We start from the raw sequence: 27,795 nt of genomic DNA, 5'->3' as shown, positions 1-27,795 counted from the left end.
CAGGAAGCAGAAAAAGAGGGGTGAGTTACCGAAGCTGGACTGGGGGGGCTCTGCAGGGCTTGAAGCAGAAGGACCCTTATGGGGAGCTTGGCCAGATATCCCTTGTTTTGGACACTTTGTCCTCACTGCCATGAACGTTTGCTTCCCCAGGTCCTGGGAAATGCTCCTGTGCTGCCGAGGGTACCCACAGACACTGCTCCAGCCTGACAGACAGCACAACCAGCTGGGAATGTGGCAGCTGTGCTGGTCTGGACACAGGTAAGAGGCAAAACACTGCCGGGCCTGGCAGCAGGTGCCCAGGGTGGCTTGGAGAGCCTGTCTGCTCCAGCAGACCCTTTGCAGCACAGGCCTAAGTAGACATATCATATATATATGTATAAACCTTTATTTGTATGGCCAAACTTCGCGAAGATTTTTTGGGAAGGGCTGTCCCCACGTGGGTGTGCCCTTCCAGCCTGCACAGTGGATTTTAGGTGAGGCTCAGCGTGCGCAGAACTGGCCCCACCATATAAGTCCTGAGGTTCATCTGCCACGGCTGAGCGAGCTTGGACGGTGCCAGTGAATTCCTCAGGACTAGAACCTACAGCACCCGGCATTTCCCAGGAGGTCTCCCATCCAAGTACTAATCCAGGGCTGACCCTGCTTAGCTTCCGAGATCTGACGGGATCAGATGTCAGGGAGGCATTAAACTGCCCATAAACCTTTATTTAATACCAGGCATACAACACCACAACAGCAGCAATCTCTGTCCTACATGTATGTGTATACATGGATGTATATACATGTCTGTGTATATGTATATATATGTGTGTATGTGAATATATATGTGTATATTTATATATGTGTCTGTATATGTGTTTATGTACATGTGTATATATGTAGGTTATATATGCATATATGTGTATGTATACATATGTGTGTATGACTATGTATATGACTTGTGTATATATGTATATGTACATAAATGAGTGTATGTACATATATACATACATAAATATACATCTGTGTGTATGTACAAACACAGACGCAGCTTTCATATTTTTACACTCAATGTCAAAGCAAATGGGCTGTTGGGATGTTTCACTGTTACACTCTGTGCAGCAGAGTTTTCCAGGGTAACTTCCATTGCTCAGAGATGTGGAATGAAGACATCAGTTTCCCATGACCTGAGTGCTGCTATTAATATTCTCACAGCAGCAAATTACTACAACCAAATAGAAAACAAATACAACATGCATTTCTTGATCCTTTTCAATTTCTGACGCCTCTGGCTCATCACCATCCTCAGAATTGCTGTCCTGGAAACGTGGATCTTCTTGCCATGTGACTTTTCCAGGTTTTATTGTTTCAAGGATGTAGGGCTCTGCAAGATTATCACAACTGAAATAAAAAATCAGATTATTCCTCTACCTGCCAGTAAAAAACCCTACTTTGCAGTGAAGAACTTACATTGGAAAAGCAGATTTAAGAAGGATGGAAACCTCCCCGCTTGGGCTTTCTGAACTACGTCTCTGCTCAGGTATTTTTCACTTTGTTCTGGGGGTCTCTTTCATATCCTGAAACCTTTATCTACTGCATTCAAAAGACACTGAATCCTTTCTGAAGTCAGCAGAAATATGTGGGGTTTGGGGTTTTGTGGTTTCTTTTGTTTCTTTGTTTTAAATCTTTCATTTAACTTCACATGGTTTCTTTTATTTTCTGCCTTACTAAATAACTTGATTCAGTATTTTTTAATCGATTGTGTAAAACTTAATTTTATTTTAGCTTAGGACACCCCAATAGTCATGGGTCATTCAGTTTCAATTTTCCAAAGGTACAATAAGAAAATTAAGTAAATAATAAAGAAATCTTGAATGTTCTTGGCGTCAACTCCGGATTTGCTTTTGCTCATATTACTCCATTAACACACCTTTATTTCAAATCTTGTTGCGTTGTATGAAACTTTAACTTGGCATATCACCTTCTACCCTGTCTGAGAAATGTAGGGGATGACATCAACGTCCATCACTGTTTAAAAAAACCAAATAAATAATCATTCTTTCTCAAAACATCCCTTTCAACATTCCTGAGGTGCAAGCTGAGCTACCACAATCCTGGCAAGTGTAACTGAAGATCATAATGATTCTGCCTCATTACTCACTTTTGCCTCTGAAAATGCCCTGGATTCTGAATTCCTAGGCACCGTATTCCTGCACAGTGCCCGACATGAGCCATTCACTAGAAATTGCACTGTCCTGCTCTTACCTTCTTTTACACCTGACTTCTCTGTGTCTCCAAAGAAGGAAAACTTGAAACTGCTCGGCTCCTGAGCTGTGTTATTCCCAGAGACAGGTTCCAAATGGTCAGGTGGGGCACAGTCCTCTGCATCATCTTTGTCCCAGGGTATTTCCTCACATTTCTCTGACTGGCTCTTTGAAGATCCAAATAAGTCTTTTAAATCAGCAGCAATATCATAATAGACTTCTTCAGACACTTGAGGCAGTTTCTCACTCTCTTCTTTCTTCTTCTTCCTTTTAGCTTTATTGAAATGGAATTGTTCGAGGACAGTAACACAACACAGCTGTTTCTAAAAGAAAGAGCCACTTTGCTCTTGACGTTTTCCTAAAACTTAGCTATGCACATTGATGAGGAGCTCACTTTTAAGGGAGAGAGCAGTGCAGGGGAAACATCTGAGCTTTGATTCTAAAGGCAGGAACAAGCCTCCTTTTTATTACCCATATCATTAAGGGACTTTTCACTTAACATGTGGTAGTTCATAAATGAAGATACTTAGGACGGATTTCTCTTCTGGCAAAAGAAATGTTAAGAGCTAATATGTCTTTTCACAGGATAAGAGCTAATAAACTTGTCTCTTGAAAACTTCTCAAATCTTCAAGTCCATGACTTGACCTTTCTCACCTTCAGTGAGGACAGAAAATGGCATGCAGAGAGTAGATGGACTACAAAGAAATAATGACACTGCATGCCGGTTTTAGTGCTCACAATTCCTAGGAAATATGGACAGCTTTACCTTTCTCCTCACTGTCACTCTCCAGGAATTGGGCATCCATATGGAATCTTTCATTGGTGCCAAATTGGGACTGCAGCCTCAGGAGCTAAACAAATGAAACAAGTGCTCTTAAGGAGCACTGAAGGAGGAAATCAGCAACATTCAATGCCTTTTTTTCATACTTAATGAGAACATACCAATAACCTTTAGCTCTTGGGGCCTTTTCCAGGAATTTCTTTGGATACAAAGATAACACCACACATTATTTCCTCCCTGGCCGCTCTTTCCTCTGTTGAAGGGAATTCTATTGTAAGTTGATAAAAATCATACTCAGCAATAATACAAGCCTACAAGTTCTGTTCCTCTGAAGTGGCCCTATAGAGTCTCAGAGGAAAACTAAAGTCCAGTGATGGGTTCACTCACTTTTTCCGCAGCTTTGCCTTCAAACTGTGACTTAATTATGAATCGTTCATCGTCCGTGTTGTCTTGCTCGTCCTCACTGCTCTCAAACAGTTTGCCTGAAGACTTGGGAGCAGATTTATCCTTTGTTAAACAAAAAGGAAAAACAAAAGGAGGTGTATATTTAACTTCGGGAATATAAATCAGTACCAATTTTGTGCATGTGCTTTCCAGTTTACCTGAAAACATGGATTTCCTGCACAACCCTGTGCATTTCCAGCACTGATCAATGTGCTGCCAATCTTATCTTCTATACACACCTTGTCCAATTCTGGTTTATAATTATAAAATTATGATTGTTCAATTTGATCACAAGAAAAATATCCACATAAAAAGTAGGAAGATCGTCTTAAAAATATCAATGGCTAAATAATGATAATGGTCCTAATCTCACTACAATTATAAGGAAAAATCCCAACAAAAGCAAACCCAATGGTTTAAAGCTTTAACAGAGATGCAATTAAAAAATGTCATAGACAAGAAGTTCTATTTGAGAAAAAAAAAAGTATTTAATTGTACTAAACCATGGCGTAAAATCATGAGGAGTCTGCTAACGATAGTAAAGACGAAGCCTTACACAGTTCTTTGGAGCTCAACAAAAACAAGATACTGCCTTAGCAGTTCATCCAGTCTCGGAAAGAGCAGAGTACTTCTGTACTGCTCAAGCCCAATCTCCTCCCCAGCCTTTGCCTAAAAGCAGAGGAATTTCAACACTAATTATACAGAAGTTCTTTCTCTTCTAAGTTAGAATACCTTCTGTACCAATCTCAAACTCCTTACAAATTCTCCAAGCTCTCAAGCTTTCTCAGATGAATGGTTAAGTTCTTTCAAACCTGTCTGATGTTAATTCAAAACTTACCTACATTTCTCTGTCACTTCACTAGGAAATCTAATCTTCAGAACAAAAGGCATGGAAATGTATATGTGCATTTATGTCTGTGATAATATATTTATATGTATGTGTATATGGATATATGTATGTATATGTTTACATATGTGTATATATATGTATATGTGTATATATATGTATATTTATGTCTATGCATGTATATATGTATGTATGTGTACACATATGTGTGCATATATGTATGGAAATGGACATATGTGTATGTGTATTTGTATATGTCTATATAATTATATTTAAGTATATGCATATATGTCTATATGTCTATGTGTATATATGCATATGTATGTGTATATATGTGTATACATATGTATATGTATGTATACATAGGTGTATAAGACTGTAGGTATACATATGTATAATGTATATGTATATTTATGTGTATCTGTATAGATATCAATATAGGTGTATGTATATATGTTTGTGTATTTGTTTACATTATATTTATGTATATGTACATAAATATACATATACACATATATGTGTATGTGTATATATATGCGTATATGTATATTTATGTCTGTGTATATATATATGCGTGACTATATGTATGTATACATATGCGTATATATGTATGTATATTTATATCTATATATATTTGTATCTCTATATACATATGTGCATAAGACTATATGTACGTATACATGTGTGTGTATATAAATGGATATGTATGTATATTTGTCTATGTCTATATATTTGTATATGTATGTGCATATGACTATATGTATGCATACGTATGTGTATATGTACAGATATCTAAATAGGTGTGTGTATATATATGTGTGTATTTGCATATGTCTATATTATTATATTTATGTATATGTATATGCATATACATGTCTATATAAGTGTATGTATATGTGTATATGTATAGATATACATAGGTGTATGCATATGTGTCTATTTCTATATGTTTAGATTTATGGCTATAGATACGCATATAATGTATATATCTGTAGATGTATGTATATTTATGTCTATGTGCATGTATATGTATGTGTACATATATATATTTATGTATACATGTGTGTGTATACAAATGTATATGTATGTCTATGCCTATGTATTTGTATATGTATGTGTATATGATTATGTATAGATGTATTTCCATGTCTATGTGATTATATTTATGTATATGTATATGCATATATACGTCTACATGCATGTATATATGTATACGTGTATATGTATATTTATGACTATGTGTGTATATATATAGGGCTATATATATATGTGTGTGTATATGTATAGATACATATATAGGAGAATGCATATGTGTCTATTTCTATATGTTTAGATTTATGTATATAGACATGCATATATAAGTATATATGTATGTATATGTATGTATATTTATGCCTATGTATGTGTATATATGTATAATATGTATACATATGTGTTTATGTTTATACATATATATGTCTATGTATATCTACATGTATTTGTATACATCTATATACATGTATATAGGTGTATGTGTATATGTGTGTGTATAGAGATGTATGTATATATGTATGTATATTATATATGTATATGTGTTGGTGCCTGGCCTAGTGGAGACTGCACACACCAATGTGATGTAAAGCAAATCCCAAGTTTATTCAAAAACACAGGTTTATATGACCTCAAGTGACCCCGCCCCAGGTGCGGTGGTCTGACTCCAATTGGTTGAGGCTGGAAACATGTCCTTTTAAGGTGAAAATGAACCTGTAAGGTGGTCACTCAGGCTCACCTGAATCGGGCTGCAACATCTCCCCCTTTTGTTTCAAAGAACAAAGCAAAAATGCAAACAACAGAATACACATCATGCATATTGCAACTTGAACAGAAAGGCTGAAAATTTTGAAAATTGAGAAATAACATTTTGAAAATCTTAAATTTTGCTAATTCAAGACTTAACAGGGTATTTGCAGGTTACACATCCCTACCTCCCCCTCTCTTTTCAAAATAGAACTTTTGGAAGGAGGTACAGTAACCTTTGTAAACTAACACAAACCAATACATGACTAAGACATGTATGTTTGGAATTTGCAAACTTACAACTAGTGCAAAACAAGAAACTTTTCTTTCACGCGTGAAATTGTGGTCCTTCCTGTGCAGTCGTCACCACACAGACCACTGTAAACAAACTACAAATTTTATTAAATTCTGTGCATAATGTCCAAGAGTGCAGAGTGACTTAACTTAGCAAAGAAGCAAGTTCAGTCCAGCTGAACTAAATCTTATGTTCAAGGTCCATTCTCAGAACTTCTGTGTGGCCATCACAGAGGTTTGAGAATGAAGCTTTGATTTTTTGTCCTTATACACTCCTGGTAAAGCAGCAAACAAGTGTGAATTCACAGAGAAAATTCACAAAGGCTAAACATAACCAACACTGAAAGAGACTAAGTACTGATGATCTTACGCTCTCTAGAAAATGTTCAGCAGCTTAGGGGGGCAGGTATCCTTACCCCTGCAGCCTGCTGGGCAACTTGGCAGTGCAATAAGCTCAAAACTGCACTTTAACTGAAAGTTAACAGAATTTCAAAATACAGGCTAAACAACATGCTAACTTGAACTGGACTGTTCTTGTTTGATTGGACAGTTAACGACTAGTCTTAGGCTACTGCTGCTTGTGGTTGTGGTTGCCATATGGGGAAGGCAGCCTGGCTCCAGTTTCCATGAGATATTTGACTGGCTGCGCCCCATGGCTTGCAGCCCCTCTGGTTTTTTGGAGGTCCAGCTCCCCACCCCATGTTTGTTAGAGGAGTACCATCCTTTTTATATTTAGAATGACAATCCTGGGCTTTGTGACCAAGTCTGTGACAACGGTTACATTCTCCAGTGAACCTTTGAGTTCTGCTATATTTTGGTTGTGCTGGACAAGATTTTGTTCTTAAATTCCAGGGTCTTTTCCCCCTTTTTTGGGTGGATTGTTTGCTAAGAACTGTGGCTAGAGCAGAAGCATGTAGCTTTGCTTTTTCCTCCTCTTCTACCCAGGGCAATCTGGCACAGGCTTCAATTAACTGTACCAAAGTAGCTGTGGCTGGTAGAGAGGCTATGAGCTGTTTGCATTGAGGATTGGCATTATTAATTACCAGATCTTTCAATAATACTGGTTTAATGTCAGGGGTAATATTTGGAGCAGCATCCAAAGCTTCTGTTACTTTATCTACAAATTCCATGAATGTCTGTCCAGGTTTCTGCATTATTTGCATATAGGGTAGAGAAGGTTTTCCCTTCTTAGGCAGATTAGAGAATGCGGTCAAAGCAGCATTCTTTGACTGTTGCAAAATATGAAAATGTAATGCAGCTTGTGTTTGTGGGTCTTCATAAGCTCCTGATCCCATTAGCTGGTCTAAAGATGCTAATTTTAAGGGATGTCCAGTTTCTAATTGTATATTTTTTGCCTGTTCCTCCGTTAACTGCTCTTTCCATTTCTGTAGAAATATCATATAAGCAGCAGAAGGTAGAATAAACTCCATTAAAGCCTTAGTGTCTGCTGGGATTAGGTTATTGTATTTTATGAAGGCTGTGATTTGGTTTTTTACCAAGGCATTGTCATAGCCGTATTGAACGACTACACTGTGTATTTTTTGTGCAATTTTCCAATCAAGTGGCTCCCATTTTAAGCCTTGTGTAGTGTTAATCACAGGCGCAGAAACCAGGGGTTGCAGGGAAGGTGAGGGTGTACCTACTTCTGCAGCTATGGATACTAACTCTTTGTACCTTTGCTGGGTATTAAATGTGAGGTCGCGAGGTGGCTTTGTGACTCCATCTGCAGAATCTGGTACCTGGGTATCAGAAAGCTTTGAAATTAAGTTAGCAGCATTGCAATTTCCATCTCCCCCCAGCATGTCCCAAACAGAGGCTTCTTTTTCTGTTGCTCTCCATTCTGGGATACAGCCGGTGGGTGTGGCTGTCGGTGATGGAGGCTGCATGTACCAGGTTGCCGGCGCAGGGGCAGTCTCTACCGGCGCGGGGGGTTCCAGTGCCGGTGCTGGCAGCTGCGGGCAGCGCACGGCTATTGGGGAGGGAGTCCCCGCTGGTGCTGCAGCGCTTGTGTCCTGCGCGACTGGCGCTGTGGGAACTCGCTCTCGGGACCCTTGCGCTATGGAGGGCGCACAGTGAAGGCAACGCCCAGGGGGAGCTCCGGTGGCTCCCCTCCACTGGGGAGGAGTCTCTCCCCTCTCCATGACGCGGTCGATCCACGCAGGAGGTGGTGGGGGTGGCGGGAGAACTGATCCGCCCCCGGAGCGGGCGAATTCGGAGCCGATCCCGGCCCCTGCAGGCTGCGGCGGACCCGCGCCTGGCGCATGCGCTGTGATTGGCAGGCAGTAGGGAGGGGGGTTGGGCGGTCCTGGCGCCTCGTGGTCAGGGCGCGCCGTTCCTTTGTTTGATTTCGCGGGCTTTGCCATCACGTGGTCTCTTTGTTTTCTTGGCCACGCGGTTATGCCGGGCGGCTGTAGCCCTGCTGGAATGTCTGCCTCAACAGTCTCCTGCCGCAACGGAGCGACTCCGGCGTACCCGCGGGGCGGCAGGGAGCGCGGCGGCGGGGCGAACCCAGCCCCGAGGTACCCGCAGGGCATTGGCGGCAGCGGCGGCGTTGGCGGCGCCGAAGGTGGATGGGCAGGGGGAGAGAAACTCCACGGGGTTTGTCCCCCCCCTCCACATGTCTTTCTCGGCTGAGGGCATTCCCCATCGCGCCTTCTCGGAGTTAGGATTTAAATAAAACTCACTCACGGTTTGGTTTCCTGCGGCGTGTCTCGTGGGGTTCCAAGGTTGCTGCTGAGGTCCGGCCGCTTCTACAGCGGCAGCCGGTGGTCTCATTCGCTGTGAGTTGTAAGGCGGTGCAAAGACGACTTCTTGGCTTTTTGCCGTGACGAACGGCGTGGAAAAGCTTTGATTCCATGGTTCCTGTGATTCTGTCGGGTTTTCCGGAGCGGGAGCGGGCGGTGCCGCGTCTGGGTACCGCGGTGGCGTTTCTGCGAGCGGCGGTGCCCACGGCGGTGCAGAAGGATGTTCAGGGGAAAAATCGCCCTGCAAAAGCTGACTGTTTTCCGTCCTCTCCGGTAGATCGAGGTTTTTACGGGCTCGTTCTACCTCTAACAGCATTTTTCTTACAGCTGCATATGACGGAATCAGCTGTAAAAATTCTTCGGGTGCAGTTTGCACTAAATTCCACAAATCTGCCCCAATATTGTCCCATAATTTTATGGAAAGCGTGGAACTGGCATCTGTTAGGTGCCCTCGACTGAAGCACCAATCCAAAAATTCCTGTAATGCTTGTCTTTCAATGTTTGTTTTCGTTACACGAGCTAGTTTCTCAAATTTATCAAGCAATAACTTTGTTTTAGTCGAGTTGGAATTTCCCATGTTTCTTTAACTCACCGGTTCGAAGGTCGTGGTTCCTTCAGTCCATGTTCTTTCAGCAGCTCTCAGGGCTACTACACAAAACTCCCAAGTTTACAGGAGACAGAAGCTCTCAGGGGCTTCTCCACAAAGCATCCAAAAAAACTGGGGCATAGCAGCTCTCAGGGGCCACTTCTTAAGGCTCTAGGCAGGTGTGCAGGTGGGTTCCATGTTCTGAGACACGTCGGGGTCCACCATTTGTTGCAGCCTGCTCTAGAGAGGACTGCACACACCAATGTGATGTAAAGCAAATCCCAAGTTTATTCAAAAACACAGGTTTATATGACCTCAAGTGACCCCGCCCCAGGTGCGGTGGTCTGACTCCAATTGGTTGAGGCTGGAAACATGTCCTTTTAAGGTGAAAATGAAACCTGTAAGGTGGTCACTCAGGCCCACCTGAATCGGGCTGCAACATATATGGATATTATATATGCATATGTACATTATATATGCCTTTTCATTAACTTCTGGGAAACTTTCAAGCTTCTTCCGGCATTCCTGAAAATATATAAAATATAACATAAAATTATGAATAAAATAATAATGAATAATACAAGTTTCTGAATTCATCTGTATTTTTACATACACTTAAGTAACTGGTCCTGTACTTCACAGAGATTCACTAATTTACCTGACGGGACATCATAACATGATGTTATGCACACTTTTATACTACAGAAGTTTAGTTCCTCGGCAATTACAAAATTGCCAGCCTTTCTAGAGGTCCTGAACTAATTCTTCATGCAAATAAGAAGCTGTGTTACCTCCTCATGCCCACAGTTACCAAGGAAGAGATGTCAAATACTCACCTCAATCAATCATCTTTGTCTATCTTCCCAACCATCTTGTTCTTCACTGAGATCAACTGATCTACAAAATAACTTTGGGCCCTCTGCCCAAAAAAGAACAAATTGATTTGCTTAAACGCTTCTGAATATGCTGCTGTTTGTAAAACTCATGAGCAAGACAGCAATCAAGTCAGAAGGTCTATCCTACAAGTAGGATATCCCTTGGGAGACAGCCCAGGAGTCTTGTCCAATCGTTCTCTTGCTGATAAAGGAGATAGGCCAAAGACAATGCACTCGTAAAGACAGTGTGGCAGGGACTGTGTGTTGGAAAGCTGGAGGGAGCCCACGTAGCAATTCAGCATGAAGAACATGTGGCCACACTGCCCATCTCTCAAGTTTTTTCCTGCAGATATCTGGGTAAGCATCTGGTCGTTTACACAGCAGGCATGCTGGAAGGGAGAGAGTCAATGGCACCAGGAATGGCACTTCTGTGGGGCTGGGGACAGCATCCCTGTAGGATTGACCCCAAGGGCTGCTCTGTGCCTGCTTGACTGAAGGACAGGGCTGGAGGCCTTGGAGAGGATGGGCCATTGCGGGCAGAGGTGTCCCAGCAGGTGCCTCCTGCCCCAGCTGGGCCCGGCTTGCTGAGGAAAGGAGGGCCCCAGCCCCGGGATGGCTGGATGGCTCCTGCCTCCACCTGCCACCACTTCCAGCCCTGCACTGGCCATCCTGACAGCCCCTCTGCCCGGCTGTGGGAGGGGCACTTTGGTCTCACCTGAGCCCCCCCACTCCAGGGGCTTTCCTCCTTGCCCTCTGACATGGTGCCTCTCAGTGGTGAGTCCCTGTCTCACCGTCCCACTGGTGAGTGCAAGTCCTGTCACTTTGTGTTCTCACGTCTTCTGTCATGGAAACTTCTTGATCAGCTGTGTGGATTTGGGGAACGACCCTGCTAGCGGCGGGGGTTTCGCCTGCGGGATGTTCTCGATGTGTTCTGCCTTGGGTTTCGCCTCCCAGCACTCGGTGCAGGCCGGCAGCTCCTGTCGTGGGGCCTTCTGGACAGGCTGGATGAATCTGAGTTCTGACGTTGGCGGGAGCGGTTTTGCCTGCGGGATCCCCCTGACGATTCCTGGCGGGACCTGCAGCTCCCAGTACTTGGTCGTCTTAAACAGCTTCTGTCATGACGACTTCTGGACTGGCTGGATGGATCTGTGGTCTGTCGTTGCAGGCGGGGACGTTTTCTCCTGCGGGATGTCTCTGTCACTTCCTCACTGGAGCTGCGACTCCCCGCACTTGGTGATCTCGCACGCTTTCTGTCACGTCGACTTCTGGACCTGCGAGATCGATCTGTGGTCTGTCGTTGCAGGCGGGAGCGGTTTTGCCTGTGGCATGTCCCTGATGCTTCCTGATTGGGGCTGCAGCTCCCAGTACTTGGTGGTCTCACGCGGCTTCTGTCACAACGACTTGTGGAACTGCCAGATGGATCCGGGGTCTGACATTGCAGGCGGGGACGTTTTCGCCTGTGGGATGTCTCTGTCACTTCCTTACTGGAGCTGCCACTCCCAGCACCTGGTGATCTCGCACGCCTTCTGTCACGTCGAGTTCTGGACCTGCCATGTTGATCTGTGGTCTGACGTTGCAGGCGGGAGCGGTTTTGCCTGCGGGATGTCCCCGATTGTCTCTGCCTGGGCTGGCGCCGCCCAGCACTTGGTGCTGGCACATGGGTTCTGTCACGCAGAGTTCTGCGCTGGCCCTGTGGATCTGGGGCCTGACCTTGCTGGCAGGAGCCATTTTGTGTGAGGTCAGGCCCAGGACTGGTGGAGGAGCTGCTGTCCTGTGTGCCCAGGTCAGGGATGTCCAGCTCTGACTCATTCCCGGGGGCTGTAAGGGGAAGCAGGAAGGTCAAGAGCTCCCCAGGCCCAAGGCAGGCTGGGCCAGAGCAGTGCCCCCAGCCCTCCTGAAGCAGACAGGCTCTGCCACGCCATCCTGGCCACCTGATGCCAGGCCCTGCGTGGCCCCAGCCCAGGGGCACCTGTGTGCTTTGTCTCTTACCTGTGTCCAGAGGAGCACAGCTGCTACATTCCCAGCTGGTTGTGCTGTCTGTCAGGCTGGAGCAGCGTTTGTGGGTACCCTCAGCAGCACAGGAGCAGCACAGGAGCATTTCCCAGGGCCTGGGGAAGCAAAAAGGTTGATGGCAGTGAAGACAAAGTGTCAAAAGCATGGGATATCTGGCCAAGCTCTTCTTCAGACTCCTTCTGCTTTCACCCCTTGCCAAGGCACAGATCCTCTGCAGAGCCCCCCACAGCACCCCTCTGGCAACTTACCCATCTTCCTCTGCCTCCTCTCTGCCGCCTGGATAAAGGCACTCTCTGGCATTGCACTGGCGGTGCCTCACTCCCAGGTCCCTGAATGCATCGCCTTCCTCCCATAATGGCTCTCTGACAGGGAAAAGGAAAACTGATGAGCTCCGCCTACCCTGGCATCTGGCAGGTGAGTCCCTGCCCTTCCCCCTGGGCCATTTCCAACTCCTGTGAGAAGCTGAACGTGACTCTCCCAAAGCAGTGCAGGGCCAAGACTGCTGGGGCAGGCCCTGGCAAGGCACAGGACTTGCACCCTCCTGTGTTGTGAGCCCGGCAGAAGGACACCAACCTGAAGGGGACTCGGATCCCCACAGTGAACATATCCACGAGAAATTCCTGACTGCCTCTGCAGAGGGGGCACTGGAAGGATAAAATACCAGCAGACAGAGCCTGTCTCTGCAGGAGAAAGAAGCAGCGCTGAGTGAGGCCCTGGTACTGCTGAGCCCCTGCTGTGCTCCTGGGGGTGAGGAAACCGCTCCTACCTGGATGCAGTCCCTGTGGAACCAGGTGCTTTTGCACTCTGGGCACACCATGGTATTGAAAGTTTGTCTATCCTCCACAGGCTCCATGCAGATGAGACATTGGGTGCCTGGCTCCGGAGTCGCCTCCGCTGCCTGCTGTGGCCTGTGCGCAGGGCAGTAGGACCTGCGGACACAAAAGATGGGTGGGGTGAGAAGTGCTGGGCTCCTCCCTGGTGGTGGAGAGGAGGGGAAAGGAGGTACCTGTATGGTGTAATGTACTGGGTGACACAGCCAGCCTCCTTGGCACAGGGCAGGTGGAAGCTCAGGTGACAGTTCATTTTACAGCAGGTGATGGTGGCCCCGCTCTGGTCACAGATGAAGCAGCGCTGGAAAGAGCACAGCGGCCCCATCAGCAGCAGCCCTGGAGTGTCCTCCTTGTCCCAGAGCTGTTGGGAAGGGCTGGTCTTCCTTCCTTCGGGTCTGCGCTAAGCTCCAGCAAACCTCGCCTGGTACAAATCTGCCTGCTCATGTCAGGCTCTCACCTTCTGTGCCATCCGGTTGACAGCCAGTAGGATATCCTTTGGGAGAATGCCCAGGAATCCTACCCGCTCCTTCCTTTGATGATGAAGGAGACTGGCAAAAAACTGCAGGAAAGACGATGCGCTCGTAAGGACAGAGTGGCAGGGACTGCGTGTTGGAAAGCTGGAGGGAACCCAGAGAGCAACTCACCAGGCAGAACATGTGGGCACAGAGCCCACATCTCTCAAGTTTTTCTCCACAGATGTCCGGGTCAGCCTCTGATCGTTTACACAGCAGGCATGCTGGAAGGGAGAGAGTCAATGGCACCAGGAATGGCACCTCTGCAGGGCTGGGGACAGCATCCCTGTGGGATTGACTCCAAGGGCTGCTCTGTGTCTGCTTGACTGAAGGACAGGGCTGGAGGCCTTGGAGAGGATGGGCCATTGCGGGCAGAGGTGTCCCAGCAGGTGCCTCCTGCCCCAGCTGGGCCCGGCTTGCTGAGGAAAGGAGGGCCCCAGCCCCGGGATGGCTGGATGGCTCCTGCCTCCCCTGCCACCACTTCCAACCCTGCACTGGCCATCCTGACAGCCCCTGTGCCAGACTGTGGGAGGGGCACTTTGGTCTCACCTGGGTCCCTCACTCCGGGGGCTTCCTCTGTCCTGTCTGACATGGTGCGTCTCAGCGGTCAGACCCTGACACTGGAACACTGAGGTCTGCTCCAGACTCTTCTCCGCTGGCTCTAAAATAGGAGAGAGGCTTTTCCTCTCTCCCCCTTCTCTTGTCCAATCAAGGAACACCACAGTCACCTTGAGATGCTCCTTTCCTGATTCTGAGAGGTGTGACGTGGGTGAGGTTGCAGCACAGGCTGAGCGCCTGAAACTGTGAGGCTCTCCCTGGGCAGCTCTATCCTCCTCTTCCTTCTCCTTGCGTTGTCAGGTAACACTGACACAGGGCCTGAGCCCAGAGTTCCCTTTTGTACCCTTGGCCCCATAGGTCACAGTGGCCACTGTGACATCAGCAGCGTGCACCTGGAATATGGGTGGGATTGGCCTCAGCCCCCACCACCCACTGTGACACCACCCCTCAGCAGCTGAGGGTTCGAGGTGGGTCTTATGTAAACAATAATAGAAAGCATAACTTGCCCCTACCTTAAATTCAAAGCTGTGAGGACAGTTATTAATACTATGTTTAAACAGGAGGGCAGTTAAATTCCACCCTGACACCCAATCCCATCAGATCTCGGAAGCTCAGCAGGGTCAGTCCTGGTTAGTACTTGGATGGGAGACCTCCTGGGAACATCAGGGGCTGTAGGTTGTAGTCCTGAGGACTTCACTGTCACAGTCCAAGCTTGCTCAGCCATGGCCGATGATCCTTAGGACTTAAACGGTCAGGCCAGTTCTGCGCACCCTGTGCCTCACCTAAAAAATCCACTGTGCAGGCTGGAAGGGCACACCCACGTGAGGAGAGCCCTTCCCAAATCTTCACTGGTGAAGCCCAGGCACACATACAAATTTAAACACATTATAATCTCTTAAAATTACTTGTTTGAGGTGAAAATTTGATATAGAAGTTATTGATTTGACAGATGTATCAACAGTTACTTTCCTGCTGTTTCAAATGAGTCACTTCACCTTGATTTATTTGCAATAGAGGCTGAATCTTACTTGCACTACCTTAGTCCAGTGCTTGCTCCAGCCTGAGAGACGGCACAACCAGCTGGGAATGTGACAGTTCTACTGCTCTGGACACAGGCAAAAGGCAAAGCACTCAGGTGTCCCTGGGCTAGGGCCAGGCAGGGCCTGGCAGCAGGTGCCCAGGATGGCCTTGGCAGAGCCTCTGCAGCACAGGCCTAAGTGGACATAACATACAGAATAGATATTCATTTCATACCAAGCATACAACACCATCAACATCTGTCCCCTGTATTTATAAATATAAAAACTCAGTAAAAAAGTAAAAAATCAGCTCTGTGAACAAATACAAATTATTCATTTCATAAACCTGTTATATATGCATGTATATATACATACATATTTATGCACATATGCATATATAGATGTATATATATGTCTATTATGTATGTATTTTCATTAACTTCTGGGAAACTTTCACCCTAGAAATAACACAGTCCAAATATTTGTAAATCAATCTAAAATATGCTCTCTATTATGTTAGGCAGAATACAAGTTATATAATCTTACAGAGAAAGAGGTATCTGTTCTTTCTCAGCCTTCAGCAGTGGAGCCAGAGGACACAGCAGAATATCTTCATTATATGATATAATTACCAAAAATCTGACAAAGCAGCACGTCACATTTAAACCATATGTATATATGTATTTCTATATGTATATACATACATAAAAAACCCCAAAACATGGAACAAACATCAAACTGAAAATAAACATGTCCCTATTTAGAAACAAAGTCTTAGCAGTTTTTGCCAATATTCTTTCCTGTTAGATTTTTGAAAGGGTTTTGAAAGTAACATTGTTTGGCACCTTCTTCAAAGAAGAAATATGAAACATTTCTGATCAGTAAAATAAATATTTATTGTTTTGCTTTCACTTTCCTTTTTGCATGCTTATGCTTCTTCCTGCATTCCTGCAAATATTTAAAATATAACATAAAATTATGAATGAAATAATAATGATTAATACAAGTTTCTAAATTCACCTGTATTTTTACATACACTTAAGTAACTGGTCCTGTACTTCACAGAGATTCACTAATTTACCTGACAGGACATCATAACATGATGTTATGCACACTTTTATACTACAGAAGTTTAGTTCCTCGGCAATTACAAAATTGCCAGCCTTTCTAGAGGTCCTGAACTAATTCTTCATGCAAATAAGCAGCCGTGTTCCCTCCTCATGCCCACAGTTACCAAGGAAGAGATGTCAAATACTCACCTCAATCAATCATCTTTGTCTATCTTCCCAACCATCTTGTTCTTCACTGAGATCAACTGATCTACAAAACAACTTTGGGCCCTCTGCCCAAAAAAGAACAAATTGATTTGCTTAAACGCTTCTGAATATGCTGCTGTTTGTAAAACTCATGAGCAAGACAGCAATCAAGTCAGAAGGTCTATCCTTCATATTCTTCCTATCATTCATAATCTCTTATCCCCCACAACATGATTGGCTCCAACAGAAATGCTCTGAATTACTGCATTTCTTAGTACACAGAAATGTACTAAGAAAAACAAAAGGCAGCAGCAGTCTAATATGCCAAGATAGGAATTGCAGTGAAATTGCACCTGTTTCATTAAGAGCTCAGCACCATTACCCCACATCTCCCAAGAAAATTCATGCCTGCTGAGGACTGAGGTCTCACTTTCATCAGGGCCTGTAAATCAGACAGGCTGGAAGATTGCAGTGCATTGATTGTATGAACACAGCGAGATAGTTCATGACCGTTACCTCATATGTCTCAAGAAAAAAACATTATTTAAGACTGTCCTGATAAGTTACTGCATAAAATATCACAAGCAATTCTTGTTGTGGTCTGTGGAATTGGTCGAGGCTGTGAATGTTTGCTTTTGCTGCTGTTTTGTTTGTTTTTAAATACAAAATTCACTATATTCAGAAGAAAAAAAAATCCACATTAATTAGAATCAAGAACGATGTGGACATAAGTGGCTAATAAGAATATTCAACACTATGAATAGTAATACCAGAAGGACAGGAAAAAATTAATGATGATATATATGCCTGAAAGGCATTTGTGATTTTTTTTTGGTAAGCCCTAAAAGGCCAGGTACATATTAGGCAATTCTCTGAAAAAAAATGGAAGCAAGACAGATGTTCAGCGTTTTTGTTACCAGCAGTTTGTCATGGGATTCTACCTCAATTTAGACCACAAACACGAATGAAAACTTGCAATTTATTTTTTTCCTTAAACCTCTCATCTGTGTAACAGAACAAATAACTAGACAGGACTTCTTCCCTGACTTTCAGTAAGACTTTTGAAAGAAACCAAAAACAGAGTGACAGTGAGTAAGTTCTGTTGTACCTCTCAGTCTTTGGAGAAGAAGAAAAATCTTGTACTTTCTCTTTGTGGCAAGGAAAGAAACCTGGACAAACACAAGGAAACTTTAACATCAAGAAAGTTACTGTCAAATTCCATTAATGCAAGTTAAAGCTATAGTGCTTCAGAGAAACAGAATGCATGGAAGAACATTCCTCCACAGTAACCAAATATGGTCTTCTATAAAAAAAGACCATTTTATAAAAGAAAATTTACTATGTCTCTGACTTTTGGCCAAACCAAAACTGGTTTGGGTTGAACCAAAATTAACCACTTAATTTCTCCAGTGTTCAACCAGAAACTCAGCTTTCATATTTTTACACTCAATCTCAAAGCAAATGGGCTGTTGGGATGTTTCACTGTTACACTCTGTGCAGCAAGGAATGGTTTTCCAGGATAACTTCCATTGCTCAGAGATGTGGAATGAAGACATCAGTTTCCCAGGACCTGAGTGCTGCTATTAATAATCTCACAGCAGCAAATTACTACAACCAAATAGAAAACAAATACAACTTGCATTTTTTGATCCTTTTCCATTTCTGATGCCTCTGGCTCATCACCATCCTCGGAACTGCTGTCCTGGAAACGTGAATCTTCTTGCCATGTGACTTTTCCAGGTTTTATTGTTTCAAGGATGTAGGGCTCTGCAAGATTATCACAACTGAAATAAAAAATCAGATTATTCCTCTACTTGCCAGCAAAAAACCCTACTTTGCAGTGAAGAACTTATATTGGAAAAGCAGATTTAAGGATGGAAACCTCCCCTCTCGGGCTTTCTGAACTACGTCTCTGCTCAGGTATTTTTCACTTTGTTCTGGGGGTCTCTTTCATATCCTGAAACTTTTATTAGTGCATTCAGAACACTGAATCCTTTCTGAAGTCAGCAAAAATGTGGGGGGCTTGGTTTTTTGTGGTTTCTTATGTTTGTTTTAAATCTTTCATTTAACTTCCCATGGTTTGTTTTGTTTCCTACCTTACTGACTGACTTAATTCACTATGTTTTAATCTTGAATGTGTAACACTTAATTACCCAATAGTCATGGGTCATTCAGTTTCAATTTTCTAAAGGTACAATAAGAAAAATTCTGTAAATAATAAAGAAATCTTGAATGTTCTTGGCGTCAGCTCCGGATTTGTATAATGATTTCCGCAATCACAGGGAGGACTAAAGAGAAAACAGCAGTCTGCATAGTTTCAAACTCAGTCTGCTGCCATAGGCTTCTCTCTAAGGGGAGAAACATCACAACTATAGTTACCAAGCTGTAATATTACCTCTCCTTTTCTGTAGTACTAGGTTTCCTTTCAAAAACTGCGTGGTCCTGTCTGGTGGGATCGTAACGGAGGGCATTAATATCTCTAAGAAAATAGAAAGGAAAAGAGAAACCATGAGACACTCTAAAGGCTCAAATGAAAGCTACCCCAAACCTTTACAGTAGGATACAAATTCAAATTGGCTTCTTCACCAAAAACTCTCCGAAATGTAATTGACATTTAGAAAGTCCCTGCTAGTCAGTGCCTGGGAATTCCATTAAATACTGACTTCAAATACACACAAGAAAGGAAGTACTTTCCTCAGCCATCTAGGCAGAAAATTTGGTTAGGAAACACTGGCAAAACTTAAGCCTCCCTAAAACTCCTAAAACTGATGGCAGATAATTCATACTTGAATTTCTTAGCACTTGTTGCTGTTTCACTTGGCTTAGGCTGTTCCAGGTTGATGTTCAAGAGGCTTCCCAGTATCTGCAGATTTTTCTTTTTCTCTGCAGCAAGTTCGTCTTCCTCATCTGCCTTTAAGCTCTTTGTCTCTGCTAAGATAACAAGAAATATATTATATTTTCTCTGCTAAGCCTGTGATATTTTATGCATAATATCACTACAGTACTAGCAGAGCTCACGTCTATCAACATATCACTTCCTTTATCTAAAAGCTACTCAGAGACTTTGTCCCTTGCACTGTAGAAAATCTTGGGTTAGAACAGTTCTGGGCATCTATTTCATGTGAAGGCCAGATCAGGTATTTAACATGTTTCCTGCTGCTATCATGTAACTGCAACCCCTCTGCCACTGCTGATGCTCTACAGAAGATCACATTAAAGCAATGAAGGGAATAGCAGAATGAGGCAAAAATTTAAGTTTCAGAAAGAAATCGAATCCTGAAAACTGGGTTAATTTTTTTTGGGGGGGGGGGGGATATTCAAACTTTTTCCATTTTCAGCCTTACTGCCTTCTGCTGCTAAAGAAAAAAAATGACCCTTCCTAAGACTGCCAAATCAGCCACAGACTGCAGGATGGCTACAAAAAAAGCAGTTTAAATGAATATCAAGGTCCAAAAGGGGGTGTTTCTATGTCACCACTTACCCAGTTTTTCAATGGAGATAAACACATTCTGATATCATGCTGTATTAAAAAATACTCTCTAATGTTGTTTTATTAGCCACATGTGCCTCATTCAGCTGTTCCAAATACTTTTGCAGCACACACCTTTAAGAAAGCACAGCCACCCCTGGTGTTTCCCATGCAGAGCCACAGCAGAGGTGGGTGGTTTTCTTTTAAGGGATCACCAAAGAAGCCAAAGGAGGCCGTAAGGTGCTTCAAAAGCTAAAGCTCCATGATATGGCTCCATTACTACCAGTAACCAGGAAGTATGGGCAGCTTTACCTTTCTCCTCACTGTCACTCTCCAGGAATTGGGCGTCCATGCGGAATCTTTCATTGGTGCCAAATTGGGACTGCAGCCTCAGGAGCTAAACAAATGAAACAAGTGCTCTTAAGCAGCACTGAAGGAGGAAATCAGCAACGTTCAATCCCTTTTTTTTCATACTTAATGAGAACATACCAATAACCTTTAGCTCTTGGGGCCTTTTCCAGGAATTTCTTTGGATACAAAGATAACACCACACATTATTTCCTCCCTGGCCGCTCTTTCCTCTGTTGAAGGGAATTCTATTGTAAGTTGATAAAAATCATACTCAGCAATAATACAAGCCTACAAGTTCTGTTCCTCTGAAGTGGCCCTATAGAGTCTCAGAGGAAAACTACAGTCCAGTGATGGGTTCACTCACTTTTTTTCCAGCTTTGCCTTCAAACTGTGGCTTAATTTTGAATCGTTCATCGTCCGTGTTGTCTTGCTCGTCCTCACTGCTGTCAAACAGTTTGCCTGAAGGCTTGGGAGCAGATTTATCCTTTGTTAAACAAAAAGGAAAAACAAAGGAGCAGTTTATTTACATCTGACAATATAAATCAGTACCAATTTTGTTCGTGTGCTTTCCACTTTACCTGAAAAAGTGGATTTCCTGCACAACCCTGTGCATTTCCAGCACTGATCAACGTGCTGCCAATCTTATCTTCTATACACACCTTGTGCAATTCTGGTTTATAATTATAAAATTAAAATTATGATTATTCCATTTCATCATGGGCAAAATATCCACGTAATGGATAACTCAGATTTTACAACAGGTATAAAATTGCAACTTTCTGATTACATCAAGGAAGATAAAAGTATCAATGGCTAAATGATGATAATGGTCCTAATCTTAATACATTTATAAGGAAAAATCCCAACAAAAGCAAACCCAATGGTTTAAAGCTTTAGCAGAGATGTGACTAAAAATGCCATAGACAAGAAGTTCTATTTAAGAAAAAAAAAGTATTTAATTGTACTAAACCATGGCGTAAAATCATGAGGAGTCTGCTAACGATAGTAAAGACGAAGCCTTACACAGTTCTTTGGAGCTCAACAAAAACAAGATACTGCCTTAGCAGTTCATCCAGTCTCGGAAAGAGCAGAGTACTTCTGTACTGCTCAAGCCCAATCTCCTCCCCAGCCTTTGCCTAAAAGCAGAGGAATTTCAACACTAATTATACAGAAGTTCTTTCTCTTCTAAGTTAGAATACCTTCTGTACCAATCTCAAACTCCTTACAAATTCTCCAAGCTCTCAAGCTTTCTCAGATGAATGGTTAAGTTCTTTCAAACCTGTCTGATGTTAATTCAAAACTTACCTACATTTCTCTGTCACTTCACTAGGAAATCTAATCTTCAGAACAAAAGGCATGGTCACACAGGGCTTTTGCCTAATAACACTTACTTCTCCAGGCACATTTCCCAAACTTGTGTCTTTTTTCAACATCTCATTTTCCGTGTCTGAATCAAATAGGATGTGTTTGTGCTTCCCTGCTGGCTGACTGTCCTAGGAAAGGGGGAAATGTCAGGTCAAACACAGCAAATACTTGCTGTAGTCATACAGAAGTATCTGAATGGTGTTTCCATGACCTCTGCTATTCCTCCTGCAACTCCAGAGGCATTCCAGGGACAAGGTATGCAGGATTTTGTATATACTCAAAACTGGCAATGTATCAGAAAATCCAGACTATGAGTTTTAAGAATCTTAATTCACATACATTAATTACCCTTTTCCTTGTACTCTGGACTATTCAGGTAAAAGTTGTGAGTGCAATTACCAGATTTGAAAGTGCTCCTTGAATGAGTTTCTTCTGGAGTTCTCTCTCCCTGTGTCTCTCCTCCAGAGCCGCCAGCCTCCTCTGGTTGTCCTGCATGTATTTGTCTCTTGTAGGTTCCTTTGAAGCAGCAGCATGAAGACAAAGCTCCTTATCTTCTAGAAGGCTTGTCTTCTTGTTCTCACATGTATTAGCTTCGCATTCTGGCTTTTTATAGCTTACATTCATCTTCATTTTTTTGGAAAGCAGTTTTGGGCTCTCCCGTAGCTGTTTAACGTGTTTCGGAGCCCCTGCAGCTGTCCCTGTCACTGCTCCCACTGTCACTCTGATCAGGGCTGGGCGAGGCAGCTCCATGCTCTGAACTGTGTCTTGTGGAGAACTCCTGTCTTTTTTCTTCCCCTGTAAACATGGCCTGGAAACAGGCTGATGTCTCTCATCTGCTGAGGAGGCACCAGGTGACAGTGCCTCATGCTGCTCACCGGGCACATTTTGTCTCTTTTTACTGCTGACTTGAAGTGCACACAATGGATGGTTCTTGGGCTGTCTTTCAGATGACTCCTCCCCAGAAGAAAACATACAAGCTCCAAGTTCTAAACCTACAGACCCCTTCTTTAACCCAGTACTGTCCTTAGTTGACTCTTTTACACAAAGGGACCCCATTCCCCTGAAGGGCTGATATTTCAAACGTGAATTATTTTGTCCCTTGGAGCTTTCCTTATTCTCCTCTCCTGCTAAAATATCAGCCAGCACATTGTCAGGACAGATGCTTTTTTTTTTTATCTGCAGGGTGACATTTAGGAAGTTTTGGTTTATTTGCATTACCCTTAGGATTTTCTTCAGCAGGGGACTGAGCAGAACTCTGTGCACCATCAGATTCCTCTGCAGGTGTCCCAGTGCTTTTGGCAGCCAATGCTTTTAAGTCATGTAAGGAAAGGTCTAAGCAGTAACAGTTTTGCATCATGGACTCATAGTCAGAACTGATTTCAGACTCCTCTTGCTCAGACTCTGAGTAAGAGCTCTCACTATCACTTGTGTCTGCTCTACTGGTAACTGCTTAAGTTTGCAAGGCACCAATTTTGGGTTTTTTAATTTTCCACTTTTTTTCAATGTGTTCTCCTTCTACATTTTGAGTTTTCAGTGATGAGTCATTTAACAAACCACTTTTTTGTTAGCTATGATTTTTTTATTTTCCACCTTCATCTGTTCAGAATCTTCTAAAATTGCAGTTTGCTGCTATTTGGATCTGGAGTTTTACCTTCAGCAATAATTTCATCTGTATCTGCTGAATCATAACCATTACCATATTCCACAGTCTCTTTGTAACTTCCTTTAGTGGTTTTCTTCATGGCATCTGGCTTGCTTAAGGACCAGTGACCACTGTGTTTTAATCCAAAATCATCCCCAGCGATTTCCAAGGGGTCACTTTCAGTCTCAGCATTTCCAGCTTTCCATTTTTCTGTCTCTTTCTTTACCATGGCTCTGATCTCCTCTTCAGAATCAACATCACTGTCAGAAACACTCATGTTATTTCGAGCTGTAACTCCACTAACATTGCTCTGATCTGATGATAAACCTTTGCCTGGCGTTTTACTATCCAGACTCCTCGATGGAGGCAATTTCAACTCGTCATTGGGTTTGGGGTTTGATCTCTGGCTGAGCTGTGGTGAGCTGGTGTGTTTTGGACGGGGCTGGCACCCGGAGGACAGAGCTGCTGCTCCATTCAGGGCCTCACTGCACAGTGGCCTCGGTTTTTTAGGTGGTTTCTACATCCCAGGGAAGTCTCCTTGTTGTTTCCTGTTTGCACTGACATCTCTCCCTTCCAAGTGCTGGGTGAGCTCAGGCACAGGAGCTGCTTGTGCCCGGTCTGGCTCCAGCTTCCTCAGGTTATGGCAGTACTTTGAGGGGTCATATTTCACAACGTTGGTCTGAGTTAAGGAATTAAAACAAGATTCCTCCAGCAAGCAGACTCGAGTCTTTCTGAACAGGCTGAATTCTACATGAAAGGACAACAGGGAGCCCTTTTTCATCTCATGTCTTTAAGCAACTGACTTGTGCAGTCTAAGAAACTGCTCCAAATCACACAAACTTACTGCAAGACACACTTGAGGGATTCAGTAAATTGAGTCTGACATAGCAATCAAAATTAAGACTGTTCAGCAACTGTTTCTCCATATGACAGAAGAAGGAAGGGAACTGTGCCTATGCCCAAACAGTAGGAAAAGGATATTTTATTCTTTTGCGGATTCCTGAGGTGGAGGACAGGCAAGACTCTGCCAAATTTACCAACAACCCACTTCTATAGGAAAAGAAAAGTAAACGGTGTTAAACAAAAAGAGAGTGGAAGTAATCCTGGAACAGAGTAAGATGTTTGTTCTTGGATAACAAAACTACTAATAAAAGAACCATCTGTGACTAATTCATTTTTGTTTATGCTTTTTAGTGAGTTATAATCGTACTGTGCAACTTAGCCAGCTTCCTTCTCAAAAACAACAAAAACCAAAGCCAACCAAAGCCCCAAACTTCTACAACCTGCAAATAAAGAATGATAACAAAGTAGTAAATTTCTTTACTTTGCAAGTACTATTTCTAATATATGGCTTCTGGTTTATGAGTTAACAGCAGCCACTCACAGACAGAATCACTATTATTTTGCTCTCTTCCCCTTTGCCACACACACACACAAATCCCTCTAACACCATTCTGTGCTTGGCAAATAATTTTGAAAACTTTGCAATTAATATTATTTTTCCTGTCTTAATTTGCATGTTCAGTGATTTTAATCTTCCTCTTGTAAGCACGTGCAGACCCTAATCCTGAATGTGAAGCACAGAGAGCAGTTCCTGACAGCCCAGCCACCCAAAATTATGTGCTGTATAAAAATAAGTCACACAGTCTCTTTACAAGCTTTTAAGGGTGACATGAATGTACATTATGCTACAGACTTATGCAAATTCCCAACATACACAAGGAACAAAGCATTTCCTGATTTAACATCATGAGAGGGGACAAGCAGATCACAATTATTTCCAGTCACTGTGAAGAATCACAGAATGGATTGGGTTGGAAAAGACCTCTGAGATCATCGAGTCCAACCCTTGGCCCAACTCCAGTCCCTTTACCAGATCATGGCACTCAGTGCCACGGCCAAGCTCAGTTTAAAAACCTCCAGGGATGGGGAATCCACCCCCTCTCTGGGCAGCCCATTCCAATGCCTGAGCACTCTCTCAGAATAACAGGAGCCTTCTCCTTGTCTCTACAGGAGGTATTTCTTCAGCCTACTTTTCACAACTTGGACTGTCACCCCCAATAATTACCTTTCTTTACATAACGCACAGAGATTTAGCATAAATTTAGATATAATGAGCTTGCTTTTCCTTGGTTTACTTCTCTTACACATCTCCCCCACCATACCTTGTGTTCTGGCACCTCTGTACCTGGGACTGCTTTCATGTGGAAGTCCACAACTCCAGCCTTTTTCAGTGATTCCAACAGACATGCTTGGTTATTTCTCTGTGGCTTTTCTTTCTGCAGCTTTGCTTCCTCCCTCTCTGTGGCAAGCCTGTACCAAGAAGTACATCAGACATGGGAAAAGTACTCTACTAAATAAAGCCCATGTGCTGGATTCGAGCTGGCAGGGACCCCCTCCCACAGAACAGCAACCACCCACTGCTCAAGGAATCAACACCTTGACGTTCCCTTTAAGGGAATAACGACATAAATCACGTTGCAGTATCACACATGCATCAACACTCCACCACTCTCTATGAAAACTGAAAGAGTGTAGAAGATGAAAGCACAGCCATAATATTATCAGATAAACAGAAGAAGGGTAACTTGAGCAACAACACGCATTTTTAAAAACTGATTTTTACCTGTGCAAAAAGCTTTCTTTGGCCAACTCAATTTGCAGTGTCCCTCCTTTCCATTTTGTTTTATTTAAAATTGACATGCCTGCAAAACAAAGAGATGGGAAATAAGTATTTTTTACATTAAAGAAGCACAGCCCAGACTTCACTACACCTCCTTCTATGACAGGCTGAGGTTTCTTAAGCGTAGTATTACACCTCACTGCTCACTTGGTTTAAGTTTGTACCTGAAAGGTACCCATAAAATTGAAGCTTAAAGAAGACAACAGAATAAAACAAGCTCTACCTTGACCACATCCTGTTGTGACATCAGATGTGTTATCAGTAAAACAACCTCGCTCAAAAACATCAATAAGTAAAAACCAGAAAGATGTACTTACACTTTCTAAGCTCGGCATCAGAAATGCTGACACTGACGTGGGCAAAAGTTTTCACAGGGTTCCCTGATCAATGACAAACATCCAGTTAACTTCTGTGTAATATCAGTGTTTCCTTTAAAACTGAAAATTAAGCTATTTTGTGAAAATAAAGTGACTCTGAAGCAGAAATTCCATTTCACGCTTCAAACTGAAAAGCAATGAACTTTGAAAAGATAAAGCAAAACAAACCCTGATCATCTTTTCTGCTAATAATCTCTGCATCCAAAACATGCCCAAATATCTCAGATCTTTCCTCCAGTTCGGCCCTGGACACCGTATGGCCAAACCCTCCAACATACAAACGCTTGGAAACCTGTTCCTTCTCCATGCCTGGAAGTCAAAGCATCCCACCAGGAACACACACTCCGCTTTCCTGCGGGGAGACAACAACAGCTCACCGACACTGGCGCTGCAGGGGACAGTGCGCCTGGAATGTCAAATTACGGGCAAATCGCTCCCCCAACAGCGCTCCCTGCGCTGTCCAGCGCCCGCAAACCCTGCGCTGCTGCTCCGCACCGGGGGCTGCCTTAAACCTCGAACCGCATCACCGGCTGCGCGATCGTGAATGGCAGCAGCTCGTTACCGCATAACCCGGGGTGCTCTGTGGGAGGCACGGGAGACCCGCACAGACCCGACCGCGCCAGGAGCTGCCGAGGGACGCCCGGCAGAGGGACCCGGTCCCGGTCCGAGAGACCCCCACCCGGCAAAGGGGGCCCGAGGGACCCCTCCTCGCTCCCGGCAGAGAGCCCCGAACCCGAACCCGAACCCGAACCCGGTCCCGAACCCGGTCCCGGTCCCGCCGCCCCCCTCCCTCACTGCCGCCATGTGCGCTCCCCGTGGCGACACTCGATTTGCCTTCCCCCCAGAACCCCTTCCCAGCTCTCACGCGGAAAGGGTTCCGCCTCGTTAGGCAGCCGGGTTCTCTGCACGGTTCATGTTTCCCGCCGGTCAAGTGTGGTGGGAACACATGGGCTGGGTCTTGTGACGGAAGGCGCCTTGGGCGTAACCAATCACGAAGAAAAGCAGGGGCGTTTTCTGCAATACATGAGTAGAAATTAAAAAAAACAGAGCAATAACCCCCAAAATAACGCTTATCGCATTCGTGTCTAACGAGGAGCTTTGCTACTGTCCCCTCAGCGGCGCCGTTCTT

At 43.9% G+C, this 27,795-nt stretch overlaps 2 protein-coding genes and 1 pseudogene across 2 annotated transcripts; all 3 read right to left on the bottom strand.

Annotated features, from left to right (window-relative positions):
- Nucleotides 1–631: 631 nt before the first annotated feature.
- On the bottom strand, nt 632–11,351 carry LOC139669525 (nucleolar protein 8-like). The gene is given in 4 exon segments (XM_071550027.1): nt 632–1,363; nt 2,245–2,566; nt 3,413–3,532; nt 11,307–11,351. Coding segments are annotated over 4 exon segments (1,143 nt in total). The 3' UTR covers nt 632–707.
- On the bottom strand, nt 5,828–14,438 carry PHF7 (PHD finger protein 7). Its single transcript, XM_071550679.1, has 9 exons — nt 14,079–14,438; nt 13,892–13,993; nt 13,611–13,735; nt 13,371–13,533; nt 13,178–13,284; nt 12,853–12,966; nt 12,581–12,699; nt 10,553–12,409; nt 5,828–10,241 (listed from the first exon to the last, which is right to left on the bottom strand). Exons 1-8 carry the CDS (start codon nt 14,310–14,312, stop codon nt 11,481–11,483), a joined length of 1,893 nt encoding a protein of 630 aa, XP_071406780.1. The 5' UTR covers nt 14,313–14,438; the 3' UTR covers nt 5,828–10,241; nt 10,553–11,480.
- Nucleotides 14,439–15,731: 1,293 nt separating this feature from the next.
- LOC139669846 (nucleolar protein 8-like) lies at nt 15,732–27,497 on the bottom strand (annotated as a pseudogene).
- Between the last annotated feature and the right edge of the window lie 298 nt (nt 27,498–27,795).

This window comes from Pithys albifrons, chromosome 3 (genome assembly GCF_047495875.1).
Source record: "Pithys albifrons albifrons isolate INPA30051 chromosome 3, PitAlb_v1, whole genome shotgun sequence".
Lineage (NCBI taxonomy): Eukaryota > Metazoa > Chordata > Aves > Passeriformes > Thamnophilidae > Pithys > Pithys albifrons.
This window is presented reverse-complemented; position numbering and strand designations above follow the sequence as displayed.

Bases quoted from the DNA above. Each gene is read 5' to 3' on its own strand.
- PHF7 (XM_071550679.1), bottom strand. From the start codon at position 14,312: ATGGCCCATCCTCTCCAAGGCCTCCAGCCCTGTCCTTCAGTCAAGCAG. The intron at 13,994-14,078 runs GTGAGTTGCTCT...TCTTTCCTGCAG, and splicing joins GTGCCCACATGTTCTGCCTG to TTTTTTGCCAGTCTCCTTCA. The intron at 13,534-13,610 runs GTACCTCCTTTC...TTGTGTCCGCAG, and splicing joins CAGTACATTACACCATACAG to GTCCTACTGCCCTGCGCACA.